Source organism: Eretmochelys imbricata, chromosome 1 (assembly GCF_965152235.1).
Source record: "Eretmochelys imbricata isolate rEreImb1 chromosome 1, rEreImb1.hap1, whole genome shotgun sequence".
Lineage (NCBI taxonomy): Eukaryota > Metazoa > Chordata > Testudines > Cheloniidae > Eretmochelys > Eretmochelys imbricata.
Genome location: NC_135572.1, coordinates 229,907,020 through 229,929,305, shown reverse-complemented (window position 1 = coordinate 229,929,305; position 22,286 = coordinate 229,907,020). Strand labels below are relative to the sequence as shown.

The 22,286-nt window shown below is 42.4% G+C and overlaps 1 protein-coding gene across 1 annotated transcript in view; it reads left to right on the top strand.

The window, feature by feature from the left end:
* FAR2 (fatty acyl-CoA reductase 2) overlaps nt 1–22,286 on the top strand; it is a 217,974-nt gene that overhangs the window by 132,551 nt on the left and 63,137 nt on the right. Inside the window, exons 4-5 of the mRNA XM_077807419.1 lie at nt 13,701–13,876; nt 16,321–16,500. Of these exons, the coding sequence (XP_077663545.1) occupies nt 13,701–13,876; nt 16,321–16,500 (356 nt within the window). The remainder of the gene's footprint in view (nt 1–13,700; nt 13,877–16,320; nt 16,501–22,286) is intronic.

The following is a 22,286-nucleotide window of genomic DNA, read 5'->3' as shown; positions in this document are numbered from 1 at the left end:
TTGTTGTTAGTAGTAAATATTTGTATGCTGGTGGTGCCCCAAATCCCTAATTGGAATTGGGGTTCCATTGTGCTGGGAGCTCTGCAAGCATAGAAAAGAGACAATCCCTGCACTGAAGGGTTGACCGTCTAAAGATGTAAAACACACTTACCAGCCTGTGCAAAGTGCTTTATTATCTATTGATTACAGATAGTAAGTAAGTATTCTGGGGACCTGGAAAACTCATCATCACCACAGGGCTGGCTCTAATATATATATATTTGTGTAATATACAGATGAGTGGCAAGTGTCATAAATTAATCCATAATCTAGATATAAAGTTTGTTGCAAGTGGAGCTTTGGAAAAGATAATGATTCAGTAGTTATAACCACCTTCTAATTTTACGTGTGTGTGTGTGTGTGTCCAAGAATTTCAATATAGGTAATTGGTTTTTTTTTCCCTCCTTGGAGGGTTTTTCAGCAGCAGATTAATGCATTTAAGTATTTATAACCTGGTAGGTCTGGTGCCATGTGCTGAGACTCATTATTAGTAATCCCCACTCACAGATGGCTTCAGCAGATTTTTGGGTACAAGCAACATTTTTGTGTTCAACCATTTGTTGAAAATTTTGCTTGTTTTGCTGACTCATTGGCAAGCGACCCATTCACTCAAAGCTTAATTAGCAAATTCCCTATCCCCCTCAACACATGCTCACTCTTATACCCTGCATGAACTGGATAGATGGAGTATAATTAATCAGTGAGGTCTGGCATTGGGAGACACATAGAATCCATGAATGTCATTGCAAGTGTTTTCTCCTTTGTGGTTTCCTTCATGGGGATGTATGCTTAAAATTAATTGCAGAGGGAAATAACTTTTCCTTTAATGAATATACTTTTTAAAAGTTCATTCATCTATGGAGACTGCATGTCAATTTGAAACAAGTCTTATATGGCAGTTTCCCTGATCAGCAATGCTTTTGACAGAATGGCTTAGTTTTGACAATTAAAAGGAATGAGAGCTCCAAAGCTAATAAGTGAAGCTTGTAAATGTCTCTCTGAAATACACAACAAACTCCTGTATTACCCAAGTGAGATCTTTAGGACCTGCCTTAAAAATTGATTCCAGATGCAGGACACTTGATAGGACTTTCTTGATATTCATTAAAAATGTATATTTCACTTATCAAAATATCTAGGCTTATTTACAGGAAAGACAACCACATTTGACCAGTAACTGGCCACACAGACCAGGCCTATGGACCACGTTAATGCAGTCTAGGTACCTTTTAGTTTATACTAGCAAAGTCTATACAGGGCAGTTTACAGTTCAACACTTTAGTGGTGTGAATTGTAACACACACTAGACAGGAGCCATAACCCAAAACTCTGGATCTGAATCTGAACTTCATGGGCTGAATTTTCCTTTCATTTCAATCAGTGCAATTCTCTTGATTTCAATGGGGTTATTCCGGATTTACGCCAGCGCAAGCGAGAGGCGAATCCTATCCACTATGTCTGATATGGGCAAAACCAAAAGATCTCAACACTCACAAAAATGGGGCTTTATCTGCAGAACACGATTCTAGCTTTCCCAGTGTACAGGGAATTTGGATTCAGGGGGGGAATTTTGAGCTGGATGTTGGATTCACACTCAGAGATTTGATTCAGGACCATTTCTGAAGTATGTCTGTAGATGCTTCCAAGGACTTGCCCATAATCTTAAGTAGTGACTGCAGTTGGTCCCTGGTAAAACTATGCTCAGAGCCACCCTGCATTGTAAGTAGTTGGCCCTATTTTGACAGATGGTTCTATCTTCTTAAAGAGGTTATAAATTCCCTAAGCTGCATGCTTCTTGGATGTGAATCAAGGATTAATGGTAATTCTATATTTTCTTGCTTGTTTAGGATGTTGGCACAAAAGAATGACTTGATACTAGGTAGGCCACTGGTTCTCAGATCTTTTCATATTATTGACAACTTCCTAAGAAAGAGATCCTCTCATGAATGCCATCCTTTCCAATACTGAGACAACCCTTTCCTTGCAGTAACCATATGTCATAAATATAAAGGGAAGGGTAAACACCTTTAAAATCTCTCCTGGCCAGAGGAAAAATCCTTTCACCTGTAAAGGGTTAAGAAGCTAGGATAACCTCACTGGCACCTGACCAAAATGACCAATGAGGAGACAAGATACTTTCAAAGCTGGGGGGGGACGGGGACAAAGGCTCTCTCTGGCTGTGTGATGCTTTTGCCGCGAACAGAAAAGGAATGGAGTCTTAGAACTTAGTAAGTAATCTAGCTAGATATGTGTTAGATTCTGTTTTGTTTAAATGGCTGATAAAATAAGCTGTGCTGAATGGAATGTATATTCCTGTTTTGTGTCGTTTTGCCTAGAGGGATTCTCTGTGTTTTGAATCTGATTACCCTGTAAGGTATTTACCATCCTGATTTTACAGAGGTGATTCTTTTACTTTTTTTCTTCAATTAAAATTCTTCTTTTTAGAACCTGATTGCTTTTTTCATTGTTCTTAAAATCCAAGGGTTTGGGTCTGTGTTCACTTATGCAAATAGCTGAGGATTTTTATCAAGCCTTCCCCAGGAAAGGGGGTGTAAGGTTTGGGGAGGATTTTGGGTGGAAAGACGTTTCCAAGTGAGCTTTTTCCCTGTTATATATTTGTTAGGATGCTTGGTGGTGGCAGCAATAAAGTCCAAGGGCAAAAGGTAAAATAGTTTGCACGTTGGGGAAGTTTTAACCTAAGCTGGTAAAAATAAGCTTAGGGGGGTTTTCATGCAGGTCCCCACACCTGTAGCCTAGAGTTCAGAGTAGGGAAGGAACCTTGACACCATACATGACATTATACAGTAGCTCGGTTACATGAAAACATAAGTGTATGTGTGATGCTGAGCCAGCGAAGGTTAAGCAGCCTGCATACTGGTTGAACTAAGATCAAGCTTTCAGGACATATTAGGAAAGTACAGAAATGGTAAAGAGGGCTATTTCTTGTAGATAGTTAGCAAAGCCATATTAAGTAGAATAGAGTTCCTGAAATATAAGCCTGTATTATCAGAGAATCAGAAGTAGATACTAATTTTGTTTGTCTGTGTTTACCTATATATTTTTGGATTTTAACAATGTGATCTAATTAACCTGTAGATGCTAAACTTCAGTTTTTGTCTGTAATGTTTCATTACTATATTCTATTGATTCAGAGAGCAAAAGGGGATATTAATGTTTAGTTGAAACTTATGGTGTAATAGTATCATTATCTTTATTTCTCTTTGAAGTTTGTAGTAAACTGCCTGTGAACCGTTTGAATGGTTAATCACCTTATGCTAATGAAGGCAACTAGTTACCAGTGTGTGCCTAAGAAATAGAGATTTATTTCAGAGCAACAATGTATATTACCTGTTCTTCATCCAAGGAATGCCTGCTCTGATGTCTGCTGTCAAGAGGCTATTAGCCTGCTAGAGAACTATAAAGGAAGCTAATCCTGTTTTATCTTAGATCTGCTTAAACTTTGTCAGGGGAAGTTCAAGTCACAAGACAGAGGTCTCCAGGATTGTCCCTCTACACATGGACTGTCTGTTGGACTATAACCTATTGTTTCTGGAAGGACCAGCAGTCTTACCATCTCTGTTATGAAACTGACTTAAGAACTTCATTCATATCTGTATATAATATGATCTTTAAACCACAATAATAATAATTTTCTTTTTTTAACAAATTTTAAATTAGTTAATAAGAATTGTCTCTAAGCGTGTATTTGGGTAAGATCTGAAATATTCATTGACCTGGTGGGTAAAGTATCCAGTCTCTTGGGATTGGTAGAACTTTATATATGGTGAATAAGGTTTTAAGTAACTCTCACTATATTAGCCTTGGCTGTCTAGGTGGGAGCCCCAGGCTGGATTGTTTTAAGGGAGCTGTGTTTTAGCTTCTTGGTAACCAGTAAGGTATTGAAGAAGCTGTTTTGTGACTGGCTTGGTGAATCTAATTCTAGAATAAACCACCGATTTGGGGGGATCGTCAGCCCCATTCTTTGCAGTTTGCCCTGTTTGAGCATTCTCAGTATAGCCTCTCCAGCAACCATGGTCACAGCATGTTGACTGATGTACTTCAGACATGCAGATTCATAGTGGAGGTTTTATCAAAGATGATAGCACTGGAGCTGTTCAGGAAAAAAAGTGTTGCAAAGTATTTTTTTAAAATATTTACCTGTTTTTATTTTGGACTTTGAAATTTTTCAACAACCTCTGTAGTTCATTGAAAAACGTAGGTAAATTTAGCTAAAATGTTGTTCAAAGTTGTCCAGATTTTGGTTTGTTTTTTTAAAATTTCAAACTTTCATCAAAAATTGAAAGATTTCTACAAACTCTCAACAGTGCCATCTCTAGTATATGATGAAACAAATCTGAAACAGGACAATATTAAGGAAACTAGAAAATCTCACTTTAATTAAATGGATTTGGATGCTTAGATACAACCCCTTATTTTGTATCTACAATGTTTATTTCCTCTGCCCTCGTTGTTGCACTGTGCATTTATTAGTCCTCTTGGTGCCTTTGGTGCCTTCTGATAAAATCTCTCTTGGTCCTTTTGCTGTTCATTTAATCCTTGAAGGCCCCAGATTGCTGTCTGAATAGCATTGCTGTGGCCTTGCACTTTATCCCTAAAGAACTGCTAAAAAGATGTGAAAAACAAAACTGTTCTCTTTGTCCTTCATAATGGAAAGTTGTGGGCTGAAGCGACCTCTCTTTCCCAGCCAATTAAGGAGCAACCAGTGCTTCCAAAGGGGGCTCCCTGTTGTGTCTGCATTGAAGATGAGGTCACAATAGGTCAGAGAGGGGAGAGTTCCTGAGAGCGGAGATCCAGCCTTCAGGCTCTTTTGAGCTCAGAGTTATGTGGTGCAGAACAAGAAAAGATACACTAAACAGCTCAATTTTTTTTTTAGTTTTCCTACCCATATCAGGTGCCTTGAAAAGGAACTTAAATTACTTAAATCATAATGGCCACTTAAAAATAAAAGCAGACACGGTCATAATTTCAAAGAAGGAGCTATCTGTGTTTGGTATGGCTTGTGTGCCTGGCTGTTTAGTCTTTCGGGGCCCATCAGCTGCTGCTTAGCTTTCTTGGCATCCAAGCAAGGTCTGTTACTGAAGCTGCAAAGAGCTGTTATTGAGTCAATGGGAGTGGAGAGCCAGGCTTAAATAGTGTGGCTGGATAACTTTATGACCACAACATTTGTAATTAGGCAAACTAAGGCTACGGTAATCAATTCTCTTCTTCAAAGAGATTGAAGTAGAAACGGAAGAGGAAAGAGGTATAAAATTCTGGTAATTGCCCACTCCATATTCCACCTCTCTGGTCACTGCTGACTCCCTTTTGACTTTTCTCCTCATTCATTTGAAACCTTGGGGTATAACAAGGGTAATTGATGGAAATTATGTGAAGCAAATTTTAGTCTGGGAAAATTTCTGAAAAGCTGCTTAGAACGGGAAAGATCTGTTTAGATTTTGGAATAGTCTCTTTTGAGAAGTGGTGGAAACTTTTATCATTTAGGCTATTTATGCAACTGGTCCGGATAAATCACTAGAAAATGTTCCTGACACAATACCCAAAATTCTCTTTGCCAGAAGCTGGGAATGAGTGACAGGGGACGGGTCACTTGATGATTACCTGTTCTGTTCATTCCCTCTGGGGCACCTGGCATTGGCCACTGTCGGAAGCCTGGGCGAGATGGACCTTTGGTCTGACCCAGTAGGGCCATTCTTATGTTCTTATGTACCTGCCCACCTTTTGTTTGTCTCTGAATTCATCTGCCTTCACTTCTGTCCGTTGTGTCCATATCCATACATATATCCGTTGTATGGCAGTGTATTTAGACCTCCACTTTCTATGTACATGCGGCATCTTAATTACCATCTGGAGAACAGAAAACCAGTCTCCGCACCCTAATTTCTCCGCCACTTTGAAAGTGTCATTAACATCATCAATCACGCTATCCATTCTGGTGGCAATGCATTCCAATACACAGCCTAGAGATTACAAGGGTGTGTGAGTGACCTGAGAAGTGGATCACCGGACTATGAAAGCATCAAACTTTGTCCCTTGCATATCTTCCTGCATGATAGTATCACATACCATGGAAAGCTTTCCTGTCTCTATAGAATCTTGTAAACAGAGGTATTAACGGTTGGATCTGAAAGGGTTCTTCCAGAGCTCCAGGTTAAATGCTGTGTAATTCAGAGCTCTCTCCAGAGCTAAGCATTGGCAGCAGGCAAAGTTCATGGAAATTGGCTTAAATACAATGTCAACCCAAGAACATCCATTTAAAAACACATGCTGAGTAGCTAGTTGGGCACATTTGCCTCTGCTGACCCAGAATGGAATTCATGTTTTGTCATCTCTGTATCTCTATTGTCAATATTTGCCTTGGAATAATCAGTTCTTTTGTTTACTAGTTATTGGTCACGGATACTGCATTTTCACTGCACTGCTTCTACTTAAGAAAAGGCTGTAAATCTGGGTCTGATTAGAAGTCATTTGTTAACTGATAATCGGGGAAATCCCTAGTGCATTTTTTAACTAATTAGATTAATTATGCCTCATTTACATTGAGAAAAATCATGGTTAAAGTCACTCAGGAGAGAAGAGGAGGCAAAAGGGGCTGGAGGAGAAGGGCAACAGTGTAGCCCTGATTAACACTGCTCAAGCTATGGTTTTCACACATTGTCTGGCTAAGCAATGCATTTCACTCAGAATAGGCCATGTTAATGATTAATGGTAGACTAATGATCTGATGTTGGGAAGCTGCCTAATTAATTGAGAATATTGCTATAATGGAAGTTCTAAAAGTAGGCATCAGGAGCACACAGTTTTTGCAGACTATTGGAATGGGTTATCAGCAGTAAACACAACTGGGATGTATTAGGTAAGCTCTTTTCTCCAGAAATAGAGAGCAGGGATCATTCTGGCTCTTGCTGAGCTATTTTTATAACTTGAGTAAATCTTTCTAAAATTTTGACATGCTGGTTAGTTTTGTCCATTTATAACAGTGCCACATTTTCATAGAAATTAGATATAGACCTGAACACCAGGGAGGCATAGTATAAATATACTATCATGGCAAGATTGTCCCCTTCAGTGTGTATACCAGTGACTGTTGTCCAGACTACTTTTAAATGTCCCAAACAAAGGGGGTTTCCACCACTTGCTTTCTGAGATTATCTACAGGCTCATGGAGTTCACTGTTAGGAATGGTTTTGTTTAGGTGGTGCTTTGACATTCAGCCTAAATTTTCCTTTGCTTAACTTATGTAGTTTTTCTTTACTTTATTATTATTAATTAACTATGCTCCTTTGGATTATGCTAAACAATTCTTACCCCTTCTTGATGTTTACTTTTAAATACTTGTAGACAGATTCCTTATTACTCTTATTCTCTGTTTGGTCAAACTATACGTATTTGATCCTGTTAATCTTTCCTCATATATAATACATTTCAATCTCAAGATCATTTTTGTTGCTGTTCTCTGAATTTCTTTCAATTTTACAACTTTCTGGTATTGCAGTATTCAAAGTTTCACTCTTCCCTACTCCCTTCCCCAAAGCCTAATAAAATGGTATGTCTTCAAGATCTGCAGACACAGGGCCTGTCAGACCAAGCAGGGACCACATTGCAGTTCAGAGTTTTTTACCAAAAACACCAGTACCTCCCAGTGCAAGTAGGAGACTAGTAGTTCAGACTGTTCAACTGCTTTGTTACCACAGAAGCAGAGAGGCAGTCTTCCACGTAGCCAGGCCCCAGACCATATAAGGACTTAATGCTGAATCCTGAAATGGGCCAAGCACTCTGGCCCTGATCCAGCAAGTCACATAAGCACATGCTTAGCTGCCCATATGTTTCAAGCTAAGCACATGTAAAGTGCTGCTGTGACAGTTGCTCTGCTGGCCGACACGCTGGGGACCTTTAGAGCTAAAAGTGTGAGCTGCTACAGCTTAAGCTAAAGAGCCATGGCTGTGTAGGTGGGGGCTGTAACAACTCATACTCTCTGTGACCAGCACTTATAATACATGCTTCTCAGTGGATTACACTGTGCTGGATCAGGGCCTGAATATTCAGCACTTTGCAAGATCACTCCCTTAAGGACTAAAAACAGCACTCTGAATGGCAGTTAGTGATAAACTGGCAGCTAGTACAGACCGGGGTGGGGTGGGGGGGGGGACTGATGCACTGGGCTTGCTTTGGGAATCAGGGCTAAGCACACTGAGCCCTGTTTTCTGCTCTAGCTAAAGATTCTGAATGGACTTCTGCCCTGTGTGGAGCATATGCCAGTTATCCGGTCTATCAGTGATACAGGTATAGATAATTAGTGAGGCCCACATCTGAAAGAAAAGGCTACAACCTTCGGCAAATAGCTGTCAGAAAACAGAACTGGTCAAATGTTGGGCCTGCCAGCCTTGACAGTGTTCCTTTAAAGTAGGTGAAATATTAAGCCCTATCTCGTTATCTTTACTTCAACATATTAATTTATTGGGAATTTTGTCTGAGTAAAGAGGACAAGTTTAAATGTTCGGCATCTCAAACTGCCTGATGAGTTCCTTTTTCAGTTTTGCAGGTGACCTGAAATAAACTGTTTAACTGAGGCTTTTATATCAAATTATGTAGAAATCATTCTAATTAAAAGCTTGACAGGCAGGAGCGGTTACGAATTATATCCACCCTCTGGGATGGGCGTAAGGAACAAAACATTGCTTTTTCCTCTCTCTTTTGGGGAAAGTGAGATCAAGCCTGGGTTAGACAACAGAAAGGGAGACTAAACATTAGGAACACACGTCCAGTGGACATTTTCAGTTGATGCATTGCATTAGGGACGATCCCTGACACAACTCTATCATGAAGCATGTAAAATGGAGTAAATTTAAGTCCCAGAGATCTGACTAGTCCTGGAACAGGGAATTATGGAGGTATGGAATAAAAACAATTCTGCAGATTCTGGAGTGAAACTCACCCATATGCAGAGGGCCAGCACAAGGCTTATGTACCACTTAAGTCCCACTTAAACTTTATTTTGAGGATTTGGAGTGGGATTTCAGTGGTACGTGGCTGTTATGGTGACCTTGTTGTGCAGGTATGAATGTACGCTGCATGACAATCAGAAGAAATAACTCGCACTAAAACTGTGACATACTAGCCTCAGTTTTCCTGGGTTTTCTTACCTGTGGCTATAGTTAAATAGATAGCCGGGGAGGGGCCGCGGGGAACACTCTCTTTCTTTCTCTCTGCTGTTCCCTGCAGTAGAGTCAGCCATTTTGGGGTTCCTCTGACTCTGTACATACTCTGGGTATTACGTTTAGCAGTTCCAGCTGGATAACCCATGGACACATCTGCCTTTTAAATCCTTGCTTGCTTTTGAAGATCCCTTGTGAAGAGGAGGAGCCTGAACAGTCCTGAAGTCTCATATCACTGGTGAAGGTTAATCAGATAAACATGATAATTTCAACTGAAAATCAGTATTTAAAAATGTAATTATTGCCTAACCCTAGGATACAATGACTGGATATGTTAGCCATTTCTCCAGCTAAAAAGCAGCATCCTTAGAGGTTTTTAAGGCCTGGGTTGACAAAGCCCTGGGTGGGAAGATTTAGTTCGGGTTGGTCGTGCTTTGAGCAGGAGATTGGACTAGATGACCTCCTGAGGTCTCTTCCAACCCTCATCTTCTATGATTCTGTGAAGTTGGTTGTGTTTTTTTGTTTTTAAATCTTCACAGATTAAGGGCTTGGCTACACTTGTGAGTTACAGCACAATAAAGGAGCCCCGGGCACCCTAGCTCACTCCCCGTCCATGCTGGCAAGGCACGTAGAGCGCTCTGTCTCCATGGCTACAGCGCTGCTGGTACTCCACCTCGGCGAGTAAAATAACGTTTGCTGTGCCACCGCTGGAGCGCCGTGTCGCCAGTGTGGACACCCTGGTCTGTGATTGGCCGCCAGAAGTATCCCACAATGCCTATTCTAGCCAATCTGGTCATCACTTTGAACTCTACTGCCCTGCGCTCAGGTGACCAACCATCAGACCCTCCCTTTAAATTCTCTGGGAATTTTGAAAATCCCCTTCCTGTTTGCTCAGCCAGGCGTGAAGTGCTCTCAGCGAATCTTTCCAGGTGACCATGCCTCCACGCGCCAGGCGAGCCCCAGTATGGAGCAATGGCGGGGTGCTGGACCTCATCAGTGTTTGGGGGGAGGAAGCTGTCCAGTCCCAGCTGCGCTCCAGCTGCAGGAATTACGATATCTTTGGGCAGATATCAAGGGCCATGCTGGAAAGGGGCCATGACCGGGAAGCACTGCAGTGCAGGGTTAAAGTGAAGGAGCTGGGGAGTGCCTACCACAAAGCCCGCGAGGCAAACAGCCACTCCGGTGCTGCCCCCGCGACCTGCCGTTTCTACAAAGAGCTGGACGCTATACTTGGGGGCGACCCCACCTCAGAGGGCCAGTGCAACAAGGCACGAGGAGGAGGAGGAGCAGCAAAACGGGAGCAAGAGTGCTCCAACGGAGGAAGACACCCCGGAATCCCTAAATGCATGCAGCCAGGAGCTGTTCTCAAGCCAGGAGGAAGGTAGCCAGTCGGGGTGGGCAGTGCTTGGGGAACACCAGAGGAGGCTCCAGGTAAGCAGCTTTTATTTTGGGAAGGAAGTTATTTGGTGCGGGCTCTTGGGGCAAGGAGGGTTAGGGCTGCATGCATGCCTAGATGCAGAATAGGGCGTTGAAGTGCTCTCTCACATCGTGGTAATCGGCCTCAGTGATCTCTTCAAAGGTCTCAGCCAGAACTTGGACAATGTGCTTGCGCAGGTGTCTTGGGAGAGCCACTGTTGTCCTCGTCCCAGTAAGGCTAACTTGTCTGTGCCACTGTGCTGTGAGGGGCGGGGGGACCATTGCTGCACACAGACAAGCTGCATATGGGCCAGGGCAGAAGCCACATTGCAGTAGAAGACCCTCCCTTGCTTCCCTGGTCACCCTCAGTAGCGAGATATCTTCCAGGATGAACTCCTGTGGAAAACGTGGGGACAGTGTTCAGTATAGGGGCCCCCTGCAGCTGTTGGCTCTCCCCAAGGCACAGAAATGCAGAGGACAGTATGGCCCTGAAACAATCAGTCACGCTTGACCTTGTGCTTACTCACCATTTTGGGGCTCCTGTGGGTTATGTGCACTCGCTTTGGGACAGACAAATTATGCTATTTTGTAGACTGTGCTTGCCCTTGAGTATGGGGGAATCATTGCTCTGTCTGGTGTGAACAATGCTGCCTCTGTTAAGTGTTGCATTTTGCCTTTACAGATGCAACCTTGAGATCTCAGCTGTCCGTGTTATCACCGGCCGAGAGGCTGCAAAGAATCAGGAAGAGGCCATGTAGAAGCAAAGAGGACATGCTGCATGAAGTCATGCAGCATTCAACTAATGAAAATCAAAAAGAGCAGGAGTGGCGGGAGAGTGAAAGGACGGTCCACCAGCAGAATGCAGATCGCCGGCACCAAAGCACAGAGCAGCTGATAAGCATCATGGAGCGCTAAGCAGACTTGATCCAGGCACACGTAGCCATGCAGGCGGAGCACTACTGCGCCCGCCCCCACCCTGCAGCCCTTGTCCCAAAACTCTTTCTCTTGTGCCACCATGTCACCTCCAAACCACTTTCCCCAACATCCGGGTTCTTATCACCACCAGCTGCCTCCAACATCTGTAGTTTCACCACCCATACTTTGAGAATGATTTACAGCTGTAAACCCAGTTTCCATAGCTAAAGCACTGCTCCCAACGTATACCTAGTAACTGTACAATTTGGAAAAATAAAACATCATCCTTATGTCCATTCTCTTGTTAACTCGCTCATTTGGGAATGTCTTGTTTATTAAGGCCATACAGCAATACGTCGAAGAAAAGAGACATAGCAGACAAACACACTGCTTTAGAGAGAAGGTGGATCATATCCTGATCACTGCTATATTGCTGCAAACATGGAGGCGTATCTGGATTTGTTGACCAAATAAACAGAAGGATGATCATCCCTTAGTCAGATGACAGAATATTTGCTTTAGTTGCAATTTAATATATTTGTACATCTTTTTATTTAGTGATGTTTATTTTAAATCACGTACTTCATACCCTTCCATAAGCACTGGGCAAGTCACAGGTAGGACAGTATCTGTCAAAACAGAGATCATGGTAATAGAAAGAAACATAGCCCCACACCCTCCCTCACTGGACTGGGCAGAAAACCTCTAGTGTAACAAGCAAGGAAAAAAGTGATCCTTGAAGTGTGGTTCTGCTCTGAAATCTCACTAGGTTATACCTCTATGATTTCATAGGTGTTCTCATTATTCTCTCTGTACCCCAAAAGGGCAGAGACATCATCAAGTCCACTAGAGACTTCACTATTATCGATTTTATGCAAAAGGTGCTCAGATACTACAGTAATGGGTGGAAGTATAAAGCCGTAAGAGAAGTTTTATAGTTTGACCAATTTGCAAGTCAAAAAACAATTTTAACTACTAATCCAGCAAACTCATGTGGAGTTCAGAAAATCAAGCCATGTTCTCTTTGCCTCTTACTTCATCACCAATAACAAAGATTTTGCAACTAGGATTTACAGTTGTTGGCTATTTTGTTCCTGATGCACAAGGGAGAATCAAATCTTCACTCTGCTGACAGTTGTAACACTGCATTTTTCTCAGGCAAGCAAACCCATGTTATTCAAAGACACAGGGAGCAGAACTGTAGAGTGGGAAAGGTGCTAATTTTGTCAGCACTTTTCTAACCATAAGTGTAGTTTAAAGGATTGTTCATTTTTTTCCACTTATTTTTAGGTGGATTTTGGACAATTAAAATATTGTTTTTGTGCATTTACTTTTTGAGGTCTTAGGAAAGCAGGATGTAAATGCAAAATATAGTTTATGCTGAGCCCACTTGTCTCTGAGATCTGCAGGAAGAGGAACCCCTCCATGCAAAAGGGTAGGCAGTGGTCAGCCACTTCCCCAGTACTGATTCCTCTTCTCCAGATATCATGGATGTCTCTTTGTGGGACTGGGAATACACGAACTGTGAGAGGGAATCAGCAGGCAGTGACAGAGGGTGAGCTGGGCATAGGATGGTGCACATTGTCTCCCTCCTCCCCTCAAGCTCTTTGTAGAATCAGCAGGAAAGCTAACAGAGCCTAATGCTACTTTAACTTTCCCACTCCACACCTTACCCTCATCCCCCACCTGTCCATATAAGGTTCTAGGGTCAGCCACCAATGGAGGAAGTCCTGGCAATGCAGCTTCATTGGTGCCATGCTAGCCAGATTGTATGTAGGGGGTTGCAGAGCCACTGTGGAGGCATGGGACCTCCTGTGGATCCCCCAGGAGACATGGGATGCTGAGAGGACCCTTTGTTCATTCTTCAGCAGAGCAACTCATCCCCCCCTCAAATTTTTGGGAGGGCACTCTCTCTCTCTCAGGTTTTTCTAGGGGAGAGGACAATCAGGTCCATTATTATTTGTCTGCCTACATGCCCCAATAAAGAACCTCCTACCATTATGACATCTGGAAGTATCAGTCATTCTCAGTCATGTTAGCTTCATCAACTGATGCAAATATAGCAAATGGGCGGTTAATCAAGGTGCTATTGTCATCAATAGGAATGATAGCAATAGTCCATGATCCAGTAGCTGATCGTTGTGTTTGTGCTTCTAGGTCTTTGACAGAGTCCGGGAAGATTGCCCTAACTTCCAGGAGAAGATTAAGCCTATTAATGCAGAACTCACTCAGCCAAATCTGGCCATCAGCTCCAAGGACTCGCAGGAGCTCCTGTCCCGGGTCAATGTTGTCTTCCACTGTGCAGCAACAGTTCGCTTTGATGAGCCTCTAAAGTATGTCCCTTGTTCTCTGCTGTTTGCATTTATTAAGTAGAACTTAGCTTCTTACTGGGACACACAAAATATGAGAGACCATTATTGTAATTTCTTGTACAATTACAGTAATAATTCTCCAGGTATGTTTTCAAACTGCACATAAGTTCTGGATTGGACATACAATTTAAAGAGCTCAAATTATTGACTGCCTAAAATATCATGTATATCAGAACTTAAAAAATACATACACACACACACACACCAAGATTGAGGTACTGTGGCATTGCTACATGGAGCCGAGGACCAGAATAAAAGGGAGTTCTGCAAATTAGGATTGCAGTGCACTGGCAGAGTTAGGTGTGGCTCCAGAACTGGAACAGCAGATGGGTGCTATGGGTCAGGACTGAGATGTTTTGGCAGGGCTACACGGAAGGAGTGCAAAGTGAGTCTACGCTGTCTTTGACTCTACAGCCAATGTTGTTGGTCCTACTTTTTCACTAAAGGTAACTCAAGGAGCGAAATGATATATTTATGAAGCAGCATATTTTAAATAGCAAATCACAAGGTACTGTAATGTTTTAAAATATTCACCCAGCTTTGAAAATGTTGCCTTCATAATGAGGCATTTTAAAAAGGTGGTCTGTTACTTAGGGGATTTCCTGGAGAAGCACTTGGTTTGTTCATTGTCACATATAAATGAAAGAGTTCCTAGCACAATGGGGTCTGAATTGTGATTGGTCCCTTTGAGCCCCACTTTAATAATGATAATGATCTGACTGTGGTCATAGATACAGGCCCCAAAAGAATTTCATTAATGACAATTATAATATCCCTCTCTGAGACATTACATTGATTGTCTCCATATCACTCAATATGAGGGTTTTTTTTCACACAGGGATGGGGGGAATTTCTCCCAGAGCACTGTATAAATGTGGTACGTATTTTTTGCCTTCCTTTGAAACATGAGGGGTGAGTTGCTGCTATGGGCAAGATAGTGGATTCCATGACTGGTGATTCAACATAGCACGATAGATTGAATGTTCTTGTGTTCCAAAAACAAAGCCCTTAAAATAAGATTATAGATAGAACTAGGTGAATTTTTTCAGCCAAAACTACATTTTATTTAAAAAAAAAAAAATGTGTATTTGGCAACACTGAAAAATGTTTTGCAAGTTCATGTTGGTTTCATCAAATTGTTCACATCAAGGAGGGGGGGAATATTGAAATATTTTGGTTTTACATTTTTGAAATTAAACATTTTGATTTTTCAGTTTGAAATTAGTTTTTGATTCAGAATTTCTTTTACTTATATTTTAAAAAGTTTTAAAAGGCTTTAAATCAAATTTAAACATTGCATTTTGAGTCGAACATATCGTTTTGTTTGACCTGAAACACATTTTTTTCAACTTTTTTATTTGCTGAACATTTTTCAAAAAATTATTTTAATTTCTCCAAAACTTTTTTTTGTTTTGTTTTGTTCAGAATTGTCAGTGAGCTGAAAAACTTATTATTCACTCTGCTCCAATTAGAGACTAGGTGATATTGTGCGGTGTGTGCAAAATAAATGAATTTAGATTACTACTTTGGCCAGAAATCATAACTCATGAGTATTTCTGTCCAGTCCAGCTGAACTGATAATGAGTTCTTCTTTTTCCCCTAAAAAACTGAAAGCCCCTCCTGCTGACAAGTTTGCTGAAACTGGCCCCATCTTCCCCAGTGTCTCTGCCTCCTTGGAGGAGCACACATTTCTTCTAATATGAAGCCTGCAAGCAAGCTCAGGTAAAGGGAGCCCACACATCAGTCAGAGCCCATGCAGAAAACCACCAGAACACCTTGAACGTATCCTGAGTGTTTCAGGGAGGACCTTCACACTGGTACCCTTTTTCTCTTCCCCCCCCCCAACCTCTTGGAATCACTAATTTTATTACTTGTAACTTTAGCTTCTTCTAGTGTTATTCTATTGCTTTGGACAAGGCCCCATATACTTATCTGGAATCCCTTGCATGTTGGTATAGCATGTGTCTTTCAAGACCAGATATGAGACAATGTTGAATGGAGTTAAAAAGTAAATAAGAACAACACTTCATGTCCTTCTGTTTAAATACTTGTATTTTTCTTGAGGCGGAATGGTTGTTCAGCAAACATGCCAGCAAATAGGTGCTGTCAGTTTTAATTTCCATAATAAATTAAAGAGGAACTTTTGCCTCCAGTCCATTGGATTGGGTAGAAATACCCCTGAGTTATAGTTTTTGACCAGAGTAGTGGATCCATAGTAGAAGAATCCAGCACTACAGGTTTGAAAACTAATTTTGCCTCTTGCATCTCATTTAAGCTTCCTCTTCTGCTGTGCTATTTTCCTCACTGTGGAGGTTTGCCTCTCAAGAGAGATTTGCAGTGTATGTAGTTTTAATACATTCATCCCCTGTGAACCCCTTTTGTTTGTTTTCTCTCCCCTTGTTTAGACATGCCCTGCTGCTGAATGTCATGGGCACACAACAGCTCTTACTGCTGGCCCGGCAGATGCAGAAGCTCGAGGCTTTTATCCACATCTCCACTGCCTATGCAAATTGTAATCGGAGAAATATAGATGAAGTCATCTACCCACCACCTGTTGAGACCAAGAAGCTCTGCGACTTAGTGGAGTAAGTAGAAACAGACACAGATTTCCTTCCTGATGCTGGTGTGATGCGCCATCTTTGTAGAAAACCTGTGACTGGATTGTTCACACACCTATGCTATGGAATGTTCCCCCAGACCAGTTATAGTTAGTTGCAGTGCCCTTCTCATTTGCACATCAGCTAACAGTGCTGGGAAATGGGTGTGTAACAGAAGAAGGAGACAAAGGGAGGTGGTAACTTGGATTCCAAGTTTCTTCAAGAGATCAACTTTCAAAACATTGATTGGAGGAATCATTCCTACATGCTTGTATCCAATAATGTTAGCATTTTTGGTCTTCCCCTTTAACCTATTTTTATTCATATTTTCTGGAAATATTAGCAATATAGACATAACCTCTGAGTCTTTATTGGAGGTCTCTTAAAGTCACATTAGATTGTTATTTGGATCGACCTTCCAACTGTATTTTGATTTCATTTTGAATAGGAAAGAATTAGCAAATAAAATGATCCATATGTGTCAATCCTATTATTTCAGATGTTTTTCCACAGTCTTTATTTATAATGGCATGTGACTCTTTAAGGTCCAGCATGGAGTCAGCTGAAGGTGCTTGTTTGTGTTAGTGAGAATGATGCAGTGCTTCTTCCTTTTCTAAGTCCCAACGCTCTTGTTCCCTCAATAGGAGCTGTAATTTAGAAAGTGAGCGTGATTCACCATCGCATTACTCCTGTTGTCACTCAGTGTGACTCCACTTATTTCAATGCAGTCCCAAATAGTGTCAAACTGGAGTGAATCAGACTGACTGTTTCAGAAAGAGATTTAAAATGATGACCCCTCATTCTAACCCTGCAAGAATCCCAGCCCAGACTGCTGCGTTTAGCTCTTTCTAATGGTTCCTTTCCAACTGCTTTCTCCCCATGTATGAGCTGTGCATCCGCAGGGCCAGGTTCATTCTGTATTGAAAACCACAGCTCAGCTGGAGTATTCAGTAAATCTGCAGGACAACAAAAGTGTTTATTTAACTGAGTTTGTTGAATAGATGGATAATTAGAAAGAAAAACAAAACCTGCTGACAGGGATTCCAGGGAAGCCTTCTCCTGAGAAGAGCTAAACTTCCCCATGGCAGTTTGTTCTCTTTCCTTTTTCTTTTTATATAATTTTCCATTTGCATGACATTAACTTTAACTGTGCCAGCCATTAGCTCAGAATGCAGGTGTGAGCCTTCTTGTCCTTCGGACTTCTTCAGAGATGGGCATAAGCAGTATCTGCTGGCTTTTTCTCTGAGAGAAGAATAGAATTTGGCTTTTGCTCTTGAATCCCATGTTGCCAAAATAAATGATTGCACTCTCTGAGTGCTAACTGGAAAAAGTAATGTCAAATATTGTTCTGTCTTTAATTTTTCTCTAGCAGCCCAGAGTCTTGAGTATAGTTCTCCCCAGCCAGCATATGAAGTCAGAATAATTTAAAAAGTCTTTTAATGATATCAGAATCTCCCACCTTCCCCACTTACAAAAAGGGGTTTGCCAGCTTGCAGAGTTCATTTTTCTGTCACCAGCAAGTGCTGACTCAGAAAAAAGACTTGAGCAAAGGACACAATGAGCCTCTGAAACCAGCAGGGATTTCTGACAATATGCCTCTACCACAGGCTCCAGGTTGCACAGACAAAGGAAGTAATCAGGAAAGCCTCAGAGAGTTACGGGGTGAGGCACTATCTTCTCTGCTCTGCTGTACGTTTGCCACAGCAGTATGTACAGCTGTCAACTCTTGGTCACCACATGGTTTGGTTTTTTGTTTGTTTGCTTGCTTATTTGCTTTTCTTACACTTTCTCATGGTTTCCTGAACTCTGGCGGCATTCTTCTGAATGTTGTCCTTGCTCAACAGGTTTACTATCTATCATTGCTTTCAGTGGGCTGGAAGCCACAGGCCGCCCTCAGTTAAGATGGCTGCCACTTCCCAGCAGCCTCTGCAGGTGGCATGAAGGCTGCCCATAGTGAAGAGGACCACTGTCTCCCATTGTTTTTAAAGGCACTGAAGCTAGGGGTCACTCAGCAAAGATTGCCGGACTCTTGGTTTGGAAAGTGGTCTGGAAACTGTAAGGGTGCAGGAAGGAGACTTGTGGGCGGGGGCTGGGGAGGCTGCAGAGGAACATGGGGGAGTAGGAGGGAGAAAGTCAAGATCAGGGACTTGTGATGGGGAAAAGAAAGGAAAATACAAAGGCAAGTGGGGGACAGGAGACAAAGGGAAAATGTGAGGAGCAGAGAGGAAGACAAAGAATGGGTAGGAGGAGGGAGGCACGGGTGATGCTATCAGAATACTTCATTATTCTGTCTTCAGCTAACTAGGAGGAAGTATATCTAAGTGTGGGCACTAGTCCAGAAGGGATCAAAGAAAGATAATTAATAGGTAAGGAAGTTTTCCCCTTAATCCCTTCCTCCACCCCATATAGTTCCAAATAGTTACATGGATTGTGTCAGCAAAAAGGGGAAAGAAATAGCAAGTTATACTTTGGGCCAGCCAGCTGTGAAAGCATCCCTTCATATCTACATCAACTGTCTATTTGAAAACTGATTTTAAAGCATTCAACTGAACAAGCATCGATATTTTTCTTGTTTCATATGTCTGAGGCTGGCAATACATTATAATCCTGGCTGTTCACCTGCTGTTCAGGTTCATAGTAGCCAATGCCAGCAGAAACTGGAACAGGTCTGTCAAGGTTCCTCCCCCATTCTGAACTCTAGGGTACAGATGTGGGACCTGCATGAAAACCTCCTAAGCTTACTTTCACCAGCTTAGGTTAAAACTTCCCCAAGGTATAAATTAATTTTATCCTTTGTCCCTGGATCTCCACTGCCACCACCAAACTCTAACTGGGTTTACTGGGAAATGTAGTTTGGACACGTCTTTCCCCCCAAAATCCTCCCAACCCTTGCACCCCACTTCCTGGGAAAGGTTTGGTAAAAATCCTCACCAATTTGCATAGGTGACCACAGACCCAAACCCTTGGATCTGAGAACAATGAAAAAGCATTCAGTTTTCTTACAAGAAGACTTTTAATAGGAGTAAAGGAATCACCTCTGTAAAATCAGGATGGTAGATACCTTACAGGGTAATTTGATTCAAAACATAGAGAATCCCTCTAGGCAAAACCTTAAGATACAAAAAAGACACACAGACAGGAATAGTCATTCTATTCAGCACAGTTCTTTTCTCAGCCATTTAAAGAAATCATAATCTAACACATACCTAGCTAGATTACTTACTAAAGTTCTAAGACTCCATTCCTGGTCTATCCCCGGCAAAAGCAGCATATAGGCAGACACAGACCCCTTGTTTCTCTCCCTCCTCCCAGCTTTTGAAAGTATCTTGTCTCCTCATTGGTCATTTTGGTCAGGTGCCAGCGAGGTTACCTTTAGCCTCTTAACCCTTTACAGGTGAGAGGAATTTTCCTCTGGCCAGGAGGGATTTTAAAGAGGTTTACCCTTCCCTTTATATTTATGACACGCCCCCCAAATCTCAGCTAGGGGGTGAAACGCTGGCTGGGATTTCTTCCTGGAGCTCTAGGAAAAACAGAGTTAATAAGACACATGCACCTCTAAATATACTACCAAGTACATAAAGACTAACAATATTTTCCACATCTCAAGGATGATTTTAACCAGTTGATTCTGGGAAACTTTCACGGAAGAGTGTATCAGCCACTTTGTTAGAAGCTCCTGAGATGTGTTGGATGTCGAAATCAAAATTTTGGAGAGCTAAACTCCACCGAATAAGTTTTTTGTTATTTCCCATGGTGGTATGAAGCCACTGTAGTGCAGCATGGTCGGCTTGCTGGTGGAAACGCCGTCCCCAAACATATGGGCATAGCTTTTCCAGAGCATAGACAATGGCGTAACATTCTTTTTCACTGACTGACCAGTTGCTTTCCCTCTCAGACAGCTTTTTGCTGAGAAACACTACAGGGTGGAATTCTTGATCAGGTCCTTTCTGCATTAAAACTGCTCCCACACCACGCTCGGACGCATCTGTGATTACTAGTCACGGTTTGTCAAAGTCTGGGGCCCTTAGTACAGGGTCAGACATGAGTGTCGCTTTAAGCTTGTTAAAGGCCTTCTGACACTTTTCGGTCCACTGAACGGTATTTGGCTGTTTCTTTTTGGTTAGGTCTGTCAGTGGGGTGGCGATTTGGCTGTATTGCGGTACAAATCGTCTGTAATAACCGGCCAAGCCTAAGAAGGATTGAACCTGTTTCTTTCACTTTGGGACAGGCCACTTTTGGATAGCATCCACTTTGCCTGTAGGGGGCTGATAGTTCCTTGACCCACTTGGTGTCCAAGGTAAGTCGCTCTGTTTAGGCCTATTTGACACTTCTTAGCCTTAACAGTTAGTCCTGCCTCCCTTATGCACTCAAGGACTTTTTGTAGATGTTCCAGGTGGTCTGCCCAGGAATCCGAAAATATGGCCACATCGTCAAGGTAGGTGACTGCATATTCTCCTAATCCCGCTAGGAGACCATCTACAAGTCTTTGGAAGGTGGCGGGTGCATTTCACAGCCCGAAAGGGAGTACATTAAATTCATACAACCCGAGATGTGTGGTGAAGGCTGACCTTTCCTTGGCAGATTCATCTAGCGGTACCTGCCAGTACCCCTTGGTTAAGTCCAAGGTAGAGATGAACTGGGCCCGTCCCAGTTTCTCTAATAGTTCATCTGTGCGTGGCATTGAATTGTTGTCTGGGCGAGTTACAGCATTTAGCTTATGGTAGTCCACGCAAAAACGTATCTCCCCATCTGGTTTGGGAACTAGAACCACTGGATATGCCCATGCACTTCCAGAGGGGCGGATTACACCCATCTGTAACATATCCTGGATCTCCCGGTCTATAGCAGTTTTAGCTTGCGGAGACACCCGGTAAGGTTGGACTTTAATTGGGTGAGCATTACCTGTGTCAATGGAGTGGTATGCTCGTTCAGTCAGTTCTGGGGTGGCTGAGAACGTTGGCGCGTACCTAGTGCACAGCTCCTTGATCTGCTGTCGCTGCATACGCCCAAGGGTCATGGAGAGGTTCACCTCTTCCAGACCACCAGCACTTTTCCCTTCGTAGTAGACACCTGCAGGCCACTCAGCGTCCTCTCCTCCCTGGGCTGTAAACTGACAAACCTTTAATTCTCTGGAATAAAAGGGCTTTAGAGAATTAATATGGTACACCTTAGGCTTTCGGTTGGAGGTGGGGAATGCTATGAGATAATTAACAGCTCCCAGGCGCTCCTGGACCGTGAATGGCCCTTCCCACGATGCTTCTATTTTATGGGACTGAAGCGCCTTTAAGACCATGACCTGGTCTCCTACTTTGAAGGAACGCTCTCTGGCATGTTTATCATACCAGGTTTTTTACTCTTTTTGAGCATCCTGTAAGTTTTCTTTAGCAAGGGCTAAAGAGGTTCGGAGGCTGTTTTGTAGGTTGGTTACAAAGTCCAGAATGTTAGTTCCTGGAGAAGGTGTAAATCCCTCCCATTGCTGCTTCACCAACTGTAATGGCCCCTTAACCTCACGGCCATATACAAGTTCAAATGGGGAAGACCCTAAACTGGGATGTGGTACAGCTCTGTAGGCAAAGAGCAACTGCTGCAACACTAGGTCCCAATCACTGGAGTGCTCATTTACGAATTTACGTATCATGGCCCCCGAAGTCCCATTAAACTTCTCCACCATGCCATTTGTTTGATGGTGGTAAGGAGTGGCAACCAAGTGATTTACCCCATGAGCTTCCCAGAGGTTTTCCATAGTTCCTGCCAGGAAATTAGTCCCTGCATCT